The sequence below is a fragment of the Terrapene carolina genome, unplaced genomic scaffold (assembly GCF_002925995.2).
Source record: "Terrapene carolina triunguis isolate 2854851 unplaced genomic scaffold, T_m_triunguis-2.0 Scaffold210, whole genome shotgun sequence".
Taxonomy (NCBI): Eukaryota; Metazoa; Chordata; order Testudines; family Emydidae; genus Terrapene; species Terrapene triunguis.
Genome location: NW_020664561.1, coordinates 11,690,118 through 11,702,517, shown reverse-complemented (window position 1 = coordinate 11,702,517; position 12,400 = coordinate 11,690,118). Strand labels below are relative to the sequence as shown.

General features: G+C 45.7%; 1 protein-coding gene across 2 annotated transcripts in view; it reads right to left on the bottom strand.

The window, feature by feature from the left end:
* LOC112105864 (glycosaminoglycan xylosylkinase) overlaps nucleotides 1-11,961 on the bottom strand; it is a 31,333-nt gene extending 19,372 nt beyond the window's left edge. The window contains exons 1-2 of one of the 2 annotated variants that reach the window (XM_024198853.2): nucleotides 11,863-11,961; nucleotides 2,395-2,921 (exon numbers count right to left, since the gene is read on the bottom strand). In XM_024198853.2, the coding sequence (XP_024054621.1) occupies nucleotides 2,395-2,771 (377 nt within the window). In that variant the 5' untranslated portion in view covers nucleotides 2,772-2,921; nucleotides 11,863-11,961. Of the gene's footprint in view, nucleotides 1-2,394; nucleotides 2,922-11,439; nucleotides 11,507-11,862 lie in introns of those variants that run through there. The other variant, XM_026655391.2, reaches the window with a different exon arrangement.
* Nucleotides 11,962-12,400: the final 439 nt, after the last annotated feature.

Below are 12,400 nucleotides of genomic sequence, written 5' to 3'. Positions count from 1 at the left end.
GGGGAGAAACGCTCTCAGAGGCGGAGTCCGCAGCACCAGCGGCTGTGGGGGGAGTCCCAGGGGGCCAGCAGCTGCTCCAGCTGCCACTGTGGGGGGAGCCCTGGGGTCATCTGCTGTTCCAGACGCCCCGGGACCACTGCCAAGCTGCAGCTGCTCCCACTGCCCCAGGGACTGCTGCTCAGGCGGTCCCCAGAGCCAGCTGCCAGGGGCCGCCAGAGTAGCAGCTGGTGCGGCTGGTCCCGAGGCCGCTCCAGCAGCGGCTAGTGTGGCTGGCTGCAGAGCCACTACAGCAGTCCCCAGAGCCAGCTGCTCGGGCAGCCCTGGGGTCAGCCACTCTGGCGGTTGCAGAAGTCGCAGGAAGTCATGGAATCCGTGACAAACACAGAGCCCTACTTATGACCCTGAGGAGAGGTCCAGTCAAATCCTTGCTTTAGAACATAAGAATGGCCATACTACTTCAGACCAATGGTCTATCTAGCCCAGTACCCTGTCTCCCGACTGTGGCCAACGTCAAATGCTTCAGAGGGAAAGAACAGAACAGGGCAATTATCGAGTGATCCAGCCCCTCTCATACAGTCCCAGCTTCTGGCAGTTAGAGGCTTAGGACACCCAGGGTTGTGTCCCTGATCATCTTGGCTAGTAGCCATTGATGGACCTAACCTCCATGAATTTATTAATTCTTTTTTTAACCAAGTTACAGTTTTGGCCTTCACAACATCCCCTGGCAACAAGTTCCAAAGGTTGACTGTGCCTTATATGAAGTAGTACTTCCTTATGTTTGTCTTAAACCTGCTGCCTATTAATTTCATTGGGTGACCCCTGGTTCTTGTGTTACGTGAAGGGATAAATAACACTTCCTTATTCATTTTCTCCATACCATTCATGATTTTATAGACTTCTGTCATATCTTCCCTTAGCTGTCTCTTTTTCAAGCTGAACAGTCCCAGTCTTTTTAATCATATGGAAGCTGTTCCATACCCCTAATTATTTTTGTAGCCCTTCTTTGTATCTTTACCAATATTCATATATATTTTTTCAGACGGGGTGACCAGAACTGCATGCAATATTCAAGATGGGGTATACCATGGCTTTATATAGTGGCATTAATATTTTTTCAGTCTTATCATCTATCCCTTTCCTAATGGTTCATAACATTCCCAGGAGCCAGCGCCCCATGCCAGCAGCTCCTCCAGCATGGTTGTACCACCCCCAGCCCTGCCCACTGCACTAGTATGACCAGGGACAGCTGCTGGGGAGCATGGTACCCACCCCAGCTGCTCCTGGAACAACAGCCTACCAGACTGCTGCTTTCACTGCTGCAGTTCCCGGTAGAGCCCTGCAGCTCCGTGGATACCAATTTATATCCACAGATATAGATTTCGTATCTGCACAGGGCTCTACTTTTTTGACTGTCCACTCAGTCGCTAACTCTCCAGACCTACCAGATTCAATCAGAAAGATGGTAAATAGGGAACCTGACTACCTGCTGTGGAGCCGAGTGTGGGCAATTGCTTAAAAACTTCCAGAATCCTATGAAAGAGAGGCAGGGATAAACTCCTACATCCTTGCCAAAAATTCCCCTCTGCATCCCCTCTTTTCTCCCATGCACTGCATACCACCACAAATTGTCTGGCATTCCTAAAAACATTCCTGGTTGTACATGTCCTTGATGTGTACATTTTGCCTGCCTGCACACAGACATTCAACTACTGGAATGTAACTTAAGGCTTTGTGTACTTCTTTATGGCATTCAGTTATAGAAAAAGCACTACAGAAATACAGTAACAAGACATGGTATTTACAAGATGCATGCAGTATCCTGTGCAAGCTGTATCACCACCACTTCAGTGCAAAAAGTTCATACTGTTTCAAAATAGTGCAGTCCAATGATACAACTCCAAATCAGGTGTGCAAGTCGCCATTAGAGAAATGGTACTGAAAATTCCAGCAGTCCACCTTTTCCTCAAGGAAAGTTAGTTTAGAAAGCATTACAGGCATACACAAGCATACATAATAAGCTTTATGGTGGAACGTTCAATCAAGGCAGAAATGCAATTTCCATATTGACAAATACAAGGAAGAACATAAAATATTACATTCCACTGGTAGCACCACAACCTTCTAGGCCTAGTTTGAAGATGACCATCAATTTCCATTTCTTGACCCCCCATGACTCACTCCCATAAGGCACCCAGATCACGACAACTAGCCTGGCAGACAAGCTGGCAGACAAGCTGAATATTACCAAATCACCAGCATGGCTCCACTCCACCTTCTGTATACTAGACTGCATCATATGCAATATGGACATATATCAGTTTATAAATTAATGAATCAACAGGGAGGAAAAAACTCAAACAGGGTTTTTTATCCAGTCACTGGATATATATTTACCTCTTAGGTTTGAAGACCACTTTCTGTCCCCCTTCAAGTATCAGCAAAGCTTTCAGCTGGGTCCCTTTGTAGCCCACATCAGCTTTTATAATTTTCTTGGTAGCCATGGCATGCATAACAGCCCCTAGCTCCGGCGTCTCCTCGGGATACACTTCCCGTGGTACCACCCACTGGGCGGCAATCTCCCAGGGGGACTGCAGCGTATGATCAAGTCGGGGGTCTAGCTCCACACGCAAGCTTGCCATCACGCGGTGAAAGGCCCGCTGGTCCTCCCGGTTGGCAGCTGAAGTGTCCAAGTTGTCAATGAGGAAAACTTTTGTGAAAATGAAGATGAAAAGGAGGATGGCCAGCAGTACCACTCGCTGCTTTAGCTTCATGGTGACCTTCAACCCTTCTCTCCTGACCCTCTCTTCCAAGGGCTACAGGAAGTCTATTAGAGATCAGGGTCAGGAGGGGGATGTTAATGCTTTTCATTCATAATTTTCACTCTTGTGGGTCTATCATCACTGAAGTATCTTCCGGTACCCCTACAAATTAACCAACAAAAAAAAAAAAAAAAAAAAAAAAAAAAGGTAAGTTTCACAGGTACCTATCCTCTGGTACCATCAACTCAAAATCTAGTCATTTTTGCTAAGCACGTTAAAGAGTACTGCACTTTCACCCAGCCCCAAACTTTCCTGCAAATTTTTGTGGTTTCACAATCCCATTTTCCTCTTTTGTAAACACTCTCCCCTGTTGCTCTTTGAGCACCCCACACAAACAAGGGGAAAGGACTGATACAGTTAAACGAACGATATATATAGAAGGCTGCCAAATGAAACATTCTTTATTATTGCACTTACAAGTAACAACTGAAATTATTGTAACTACAGTAGGCAAAACATTTGGAAAGAATTATTATTTAAGTTGATGGTACCACATTTAAAAGCAGAAAAGGCTCATTTAAAAAAAAAATTGTGGTCCCTATAATATCTCCAAGTTCTCTACACTGTCTCAAGAAAATCAAAAGTATGACATCAATTCCGGTGTACTAAATCCATCCTTCCTAGCAGTTTGCAAAAGTGATAGCCAAAAACATCTCCAGAGCAAACAAACAGAGGAGAGAGAAACAACAGACAATCAACAGCCTCACAGACACAAAGGAAGTAAAAAAAAAAAAAAAAAAATCACCTTGTGCTGAAACCTCAGCACGAGCAACTATGCTGTGGTACATCTATGTCTTCATATTTAAGACAGATGCAAGACATCTCCCTGTTCAATAAATTTTGGCTGATAAATTATCAATTAAGGCCCATCTGATGAGCAGTTAATCAAATCTAGTGAAATTAAGTCAAGAAAAGAATATTCCTACATTATTAATTAAACATAACCAGAATGCAAATGAAAACTGACACTACACCACCATCACTGTAGGACACTCATGGAGCTGGTAGAGATTGCACATAGTTTACGTTCCTTTATTTTTTTTTTTTTTCCAAAATGGCCACAAACTGCACCCTGAGCCGTAGATGCTCACTGGGATGAGCAATAAATGGATGAGGCAGAAGTTACATATTCAAGAAACAAGTAATACAAGTGCACTTGCTTAGTTATTTCACCATCAGTTTTACCATCTACAACACAAGGACAGCCAAAGTGCATCCCACTGGCCAAATGCAGATCACAGCCATCCCCATCTTCAGCATGCAAGTTGCGGCCCACGTGTTCAGATTAAGATGGACTACACTGCATATGAGAATCAGTATGTGTCTGCAGGCCATACACCCTGCGTTGAAGAGATGAGGGTAGCTGCGAATCTACTTTGTTTTAATGAGATCGATATCCTTGGGCTCCTAGCAAGTCACCGCTGCTGTCCTCAGAGAGGCACAGTAGGAGCACTCCTGCATAAAATCTTAATGTTAGACTAAACCAATAAGCTGGGGGACAGCCTGCTGATCCACTGTTAAACCAAATTACAAGTGACAGGTAGGGACAAGCAGTTCCACATCCAATCAACAGATCTCCATATTTTGAAACTGACTCCTTGTTCAGCTGGCTAACAGTTTTAAATGTGCAGCATAAAAGATAGTAACTTTAGCCCCATCATTTTCAGTTTGTCTCATTTGTGAGGTGAAAGCTCAGTTCAGATTGCTCATTTCCGGTCACACATCTTGCTTCTCAAACACTATTGATAGCCCCCGTTTTCAGATATTAGTATGTAAACAATGTTATTGTAAAGGCAACTTGCATGCAGCTGACATGTGAATAACTCATTTAATGTGATTAGTCACTCAACACACCAAATTCCATGAAGGGAAAAGGAAGAATTAAAAAGGAGGCCAAATACCCGAGCTGTTTCAATCTAGCACTACAGACACCTTATCTATGTAATACTTATCGGATCTGCCAGTTATAAAAAAGAACCTCTCCTGGTATTGATCGGAAACGAGCCAGGAAATTCACATAAGCTAAAATTCCTCCTTCAGTTTTATCTAGGAAGGGCAGAATTTCTCTGAACAGAATGTCTGTGGTATGCAGGTTGGCAATGGGAATCAGCAGTACTGATGGCAAACCTTCCCCTGACCAAAAAGGCCATACTCCTGCAAGTGCAGGATACAGGGCTTATCTTCCCTGCAACAGTTAGCTCCAATTAGTACACTTGGGTTACTCCACTCAAGCTAGTTTGAGTGACCACACTGCAAAGCACCACTCAAACTATACAGAATGATTAGATTAACAGCTGATGAGTTATAATCAGTGTTGTATCACCACTGCATTACTTCCTAGAGCTTTAGCAGCATTTGAGCTCCAATCATCCCTCCACTTAGGGTTAACTAGCTCAAACTTAAAGCACCACTTAACTTGAGCTAGAGATTTGTGTATGTGGATGGGAGTTGGGTTAGGAGCTCAATCTAACATTGCAGTGAAGACACCCCCCCTAAGACATTAAACACTCATCTTGAGCGTAACAAAAAGACCAAGCAGATTAATATGAACAGAATTTTATCTTCAATTCACTATATCTTTACTTTATTTATTCATTCATTCACTTTATTTCACTTCATTCTTTTAAATTTAACTAGTATAGGAACTTGCTTTCTTTTGTTTCCTTTTTGTAAATATCTCAGAGGTTTATGAGAGTTAACACTGGATCATATAGCCCACTTCAGAACCACTACTATCTACAATGGAAACACTTATTTAGGCTTTATTTATCCCAATACTGGACAGATTAAAGCACTTTGGGAAAGACTCTCCCACTTGGTACCTAAAATTTAGGCACCTATATATAAGTGGCCTGATTCTTAGAAACGCTGAGCAACCACAGATTCCTTTGATTTCCCAGGGAGCTATTGGTGTTAAACACTTCTGAAAAACAGACCACTTATACAGGCACCTACACTGCCCTTCATTGTTATCTCCCTTCCCACCAAGCCTTCTGTGTATGTTGTTAATTGGTATTTAATAAAAAATACTCTGTGAAAGATAATCATTCTTTGTCTCCTACACATTGTGGTTGCTGCTGGAATTAATACACAGTGGCAATTTGATCATTTGCTGAGAACAAATCAGAGTCAGGAATCATCAAAATTTTAATGAAAGGCAGCAAGTTAACAAAGCATGGCAGAGCGCTGTAATGAAACATTACTGGATCTCACTGTCAAAATGGTGCCTCAAAGCCTCCCTGATTCGAACTGCCCCCCCATTGTACTCCTCTAATAGCCCTAGTATCTGGCTGCTCAAAATCAGCTGCCAGGCGATCCACCTCCATGCTCCACCCCAGGGGAAACATTTAACCCTTCGCCTCACAAATATTATGGAGTGCACAGCAGGCTGCTATGACCATGGGAATATTTTCCTCGTTTAGGTCTAATCTGCCATAAAAACAGCCACAGTGTGCTTTTAATCTGCCAAAGCATATTCTATGGTCATTCTGCACCTGCTCAGCCTAACGTTGAAGTGCTCCTTGCTGCTGTCCAGGTTTCCCACGTAAGGTTTCATGAGCCACGGGAGTAAGGGGTACACTGGGTCTCCCAGGATCACTATGGGCATTTCAACATCCCCAATTTGAATCTTCTTGTCTGGAAATAAAGTCCCTGCTTGCAGCTTTCTGTAAAGTCCAGAGTTTCTGAAGATGCATGGGTCATGCACCTTCCCGGACCACCTCATGTTGATAGTGAAACAGCCACGGAGATCCACAAATGCCTGCAATACCATATAGAAGTACCCCTTTCTATTAATGTACTCTGTCACAAGATGGTCCGAGGCCAAAATTAGGATATGCATGCCATCTATCGCCCTGCCGCAGTTAGGGAATCCCATTGCTGCAAAGCCATCTACCATTTCATGCACATTGCCAAGAGTCAGTGTCCTTCGGAGTAGTACGCGATTAATGGCCCTGCACGCTTGCATTAACGCAACCCCGGTGATGGATCTCCTTACTCCAAACTGATTTGCGACTGACCAGTAGCTGTCTGGAGTAGCCAGCTTACACACAGCGATTGCCACACGCTTCTCCACCGAGGGGGCAGCTCTCATTTTGGTGTCCTTGCGCTGCAGTGTTGAGGTGAGCTCTGCACACAGGTCCAGGAAGGTGGCTTTCATATCTGAAATTCTGCAGCCACTGCATGCAATCCCATCACTCAGTGCTTGTTTCCCGAACCCAAAAGTGACGGTCCTCCGCATCCAACTGCTCCATGAATGCCAAAAGTAATCTGGTGTTGTTTCTTTCCATGGCTCATAGCAGTTTGGCACCTCTGATTTGTGTTCAGATTGGGTGTTCATGATATTCTGCATGACCAGCCATAACGTGTTCATAACAGTGACAGTACAGAACAGTGCAGGATCCATCCTTTCAGACAGAGATGGCTGGTGCACAGTAAACAGGGACCGTTGAAAAATGCCACAAAACGCAGTCGGAAGCCCATGGAACACTGGGATAGAAAAATGCATCATGAGACGTTGAGCCCCTACCACGATGCACTGCGATCCATTCTGCCTTCCCACACCACCTAGCTGCAGAAGGTGGTGAGTTGCACAGTGCACTGCTCTCTCTGTCGATGCTAGAGCACCAACTGTGGATGTGCTCTGCTGAGAGAAGGAGCGTTATGAGAACATGTACAAGCAATGTAATTATACCGGGTTTTAATCATCGGCATAACTTTTGTCGACAAAACCCTTAGGGTACGCCTATACTACCCGCCGGATCGGTGGGTACTGTTCAATGTATTGGGGATCGATTTATCACGTCTCATCTGAACGCGAAAAACTGATCTGCTAATCGACACCCGTACTCCACCTTGGCAGGAGGAGTAAGCGGCGTCGACGGGGGAGCCGCAGCAGTCGACTTGCTGCCGTGAGGACTGCCAGGTAAGTCGAACTAAGATACTTCGACTTCAGCTACGCGAATAGCGTAGCTGAAGTTGCATATCTTAGTTCGAACCCCCCCGCTAGTGTAGCCCAGGCCTTAGTGTAGATGAGGCCTGAGAAAGTCCTTTCACGCAACGTTCTTATCTCCAGCAACCTTGCTGATTAAACAAAAGGCACAGTCCAAGAGTTTTATTACCTAAGTAAACTCCATGTACACACCCAGAGAAGAAAAGAATCACCCTTCACCCATGTTACCACATCCTCATGTCACAGAAAAAACAAATCAATATTTGAACATAAAAACAATGCCAGGTTTTTAATATTGCTGTTGTTGCTTTTCACTAAGTTCCCACAGATATTTCCTAATGGATTTCAACTCTGATTCTAGACAGTTCGGTATTATTTGCAAACACCAAGCCTTCCTACCCCATGCCCACATTACAGCACTTTTAAACACCAAACACATTCATTATGCACACAAACGTCTCAACTAAAGCATTCCCACCCACTTATTAAATAAAAACATATCTCAGTACTTTCCTGCCAGTCTGGAAGGTTACTCATGCGACAGCCAAACAGCAGCTAAACCACTCCCTTCCCCAAACTGGCACTCTCAGTGGCAGCAACACACCGTAGTCAGCTCTCTGCTACTTGTTGAGGAAATGTAATCCATTCATATTCTTAAGACTCGGGGTCCTGCAACAGCCAACCACCTCTAAGCCAGCCCAGCACCACTTTCCAAAAGCAAAAACAAGCAGCAGGCATAGCACAAAACCAAAAGGGTGTATACTCTGGCACCTGAGAAATTAGAAAAGAACTGTACTTAGAGGGCAACGCCATTACAGGGACAGAATCAAAATTATCTAATAAGGTGCCTGTCACAACGTTGTCTGGACACAATTTACAAGACTTTCACTTGGTCATTAGAATTTTCAAATAAGACAGAACAGGGAGAGGCCTCATTAGTCAGATCTGAACCCAGAATTTCATAGTTCAGTCTCATGAAATAAGCCTGCGAACAAATGCATCTTACAACTTTCTGTATGTACTCAAGTGCATGCTTAAATGGACTTTTATCTCTCCGAAGAACATAAAAACATAAGAGCTGTCATACTCAGTCAGACCATGGTCCAGCTTGCCCAGTATCCTGTCTCTGACAGTGGCCAGTACCAGAGCTTCAGGGGGAGAGAACAGAACAGGGCAATCATGGAGTGATCCACCCATCTTCCACTCCCAGCTTCTGGTAGTCAGAGGATTAGGGTCGTCCTGAACATGGGGTTGTGTCCCTGACCACCTTGGCTAACAGCCATTGATGGACCTAACCTCCGTGAACATATTCAGTTCTTTTTCAAACCCTACCCAGTTATGCTTCCAGCCATCCGAAATACTATGATACTACTAAATACTCAGTTTCTTGTGTAAGAACATCCTATGAAGAGGACTGTAAGGTTCATCATAGTAAATATGGGGAAATTTGCTGAACAAAGTTTCCAGTGCAATTTATTTCAGCCTTCAGAGACCAATTTCTACTGGCGTCTTGGTAGCTTACCCTCTCTGCTCCTATATAGATGTTATCAGCATAGAATTCTTTTATTCACATACTCCCCCAGACATTATCTTAGAATTTGCAGACACTCTTACCACCTCTCTTTCATTACCTGGTGATTGTTCTGTACTACCCTCGTGATATAGTGCTAAAGGCTTCCTATGAGTTTACTGGTCTGGTACAGCATCTCCCTGCTCCCTTAGTCTGTAACAACCTTCACCATACAACCCTGCAGGCAGTTCTCTGAGGCTGGGCCTAGCCTAGAATTTTTTCCTTAAGAAACACCTTCCATTGCACCTTCACCAGCGGCAGCAGTAGCGAGAGCTCGAGCAGAGACAAGGTACTGGTTGGTCACCAGCATTTTAACACTATGTCATAGAAACCTGACATGAAGATAAAAGTGTCAGTAACCACCAGCAATTTTTTTTTTTTTTTAACGACACCAAAACTCCCCCTATTGGGAGAGGTGGAGCGATAAGCAAAGGGGTAATTTAAGGAGACTAGTGTAGAAAAGGCCTTAAACTGATGGAAAATGACATGTATTTCCTTCTAGGTTTGGTGTCAATGATGCTAAGAATAAGTTTATTCAGCTGACAAATAAAAAGATGCACTAAAAACTCAAAACTGAGATCTGAAAATCTATCTGCAATCTTAACTAATAATAGGCCCAATCCTGCCAGGTGATGAGCCCACCCTATCTCCGCTGGCCTCAACAGAAGCTGAAGGTAGTTAGCACCTCTACAGAACCAGAAGCATAGATTCTGGGATCAGATCTTAGCTGCCAATTTTGTTGACAACATGCAAGGCAGTACAAAATCTATCTGGCTCTCCTGGGACTTTGGTTTGCAAGTGGAAATAAATCGTTTTTTCTCACTGACTTATACCAGCCAACAGTCTGGCCTTCAATGTTGAGCGAGGCTCACTTCCTTTTAAAACAAAAAACAAACAATCAAACAAAATTGAGCCTGAATCCATACTTCTTATGACAGCCACATTTAATCTGTATGCTCAATGGTAAAACTTGTTTCATTTTTTTCATCATGTGACAATGTCATTTGCTGAATCACAGGCTTTACCTCCAAGCTTTCCCATAACCAGAATGGCTGTTCGAAGTGGAACCAACTTACTGAAAAGGCAAAATTTTCCAATTACATAGGGTGGAGAGGGTTTTTGTTTGTTTGTTTTGAGGTGTTTATTTTAGATCTAACTGCAAAGGCCCTGTAGAATGGAGGTAAGGTAAAACAGCAAAAAATTATTTGCTTTTGTTGTAAGATACACAGCGAAACATCTTGAGTGATCACCATAAGACTGGAAAAGTCAGCCAAATACAGACTGCACTGCACTGAATGCTTAGAGATACTTTTAAGTAAAGTGATCACTTAAGGCAGTTTTCCTGTTGTTGGAGGGGTCTCATTGTGCAGGTTTTACAGTACTGCTAGGTAGACTATGAGGTCTAATGACAGTATAAAAACACTAACCTTCACTGTAGTGTATTAGAGTTTGAGTCGTGTCAGAAATGGCTGGAGTACAAGACAGCACTCAAACAAGCCCTTCTTACTGAAGATTAGAGTAGAGAGTTGGGAGGGGATCTTTGTCCACTACCCATCAGCCACTGAGATGGTCCCAACAATTAAAGTGTACTGTCTAATAGTTAGAGCAAAGAACTTTGAGTCAGGACTCCTGGGTTCTATTTGTGGCTGCCGCTGACTGGCAGTGTGACCTTGGACAAGTCATTAAGCCATTCTGTGCCTCAGTTTCCCCATCTACAGAAGGGGGGCTAATATTTTTCTAATTGCTAGGACATGCGGGTATAGCTTTAATTGTTGGCTGTAAAGTGCTTTGAAATGCGAAGATGAAAGGGATCACAGAAGCATGAAATATTAGTCAAATACTTTTCAAAGTCAAGTGGAGGAGGATTCTCGGGGGACTTCTCACAAGAGCAAGATCTTATTTGAATGATCAGCTATGCTTGGGAAAGGCTCACAACCAACCCAGGGAAAACTGTGCTAAAGACCCGTCCCTACCATAGGCAGCCACGGTAAAGCCCCATCAAGGTTTCCAATGCAAGTTACTTCCACCCTTGCAGACCCAACTCTGGTGGGTGACTGATCCCCTCAGAAGGGGGCCACTCTCCCTATCGCCCAACATACCAGCGTGGCTCCAGACGGGACCCCACACCGCCCCAGCGAAGCGGGGATTCCCAGAGAAAAGACCCCGACGCCCCTCGGGGCTTGTTGTCTGCCCCACGGGCGCCCCGGCACCGCACGGGAGGTCGCTGCTGCTCCCCTACGGACCCGAGGGGGCGATCGCGCCGCGGGGAAGGGGCGTGTCGGGCGGGAGAGGGGCGCCCCCTCCCCGTATGCGCGGGGCCCGTCCCCGCCGAGCCACGCAGGCAGCCCTGCCCACCGCAGCGGAGGGCCGCGGCCGCAGCTCTACGCGGCCCCCAGGCCGAAGGGGTCGAGTGCGGCGGGCCTGAAGCTCCCGACCCCGCTCACCTGCCCCGACCCCGGGGCCGCTAGCGAGCGCCCAGCGCGCCGCTCCCGGAAAGGTGCCACCCGGCGCCCCGTACTCACCCCGGCCGGCGCCCGCGCGCCATCCCCGGCCGGCGCTGCCAATGCCAACAGCCCCGCGAGCCCTCCAACATGGTGGCGCCCGGCGCCGCAACCAATAGGGCCGCCTCATCCGCCACCACCGACCAATGGGGCCGCACCTTTCCCCGCTCCCTCACCGAAAGGACCAGAGGGGCTCCCGAATAGGGCAGCGCCTTTAACACACCAGCCAATGGGACCGGCTCGTTGACCTCCACCCACTCCCACAACTATTCCCTGACAGCCAATAGGAGCGTGCCTAATTTAACTCCCTCCGCCCCAGCCAGAGCCTCTGTCTAAGCCCCACCCAATTAACCCTTCCCTGCTTGAGGCCTGGGAGCAAGCAGCAGCCAGTGAGGGGTGCTGTGCTGCCCGAGGTTGGGGGGCAATACCTGCTGCGGGGAGGGGTAGTAAGAAGTATCTTGGCCCCTCCCCTACAGATTAGGGTTTGTCCACAGTGGTCACTTAGGAAAAATAATCCACATTAAGAAAAGATGTGATTTTAAAGAGGATTAGCTACACC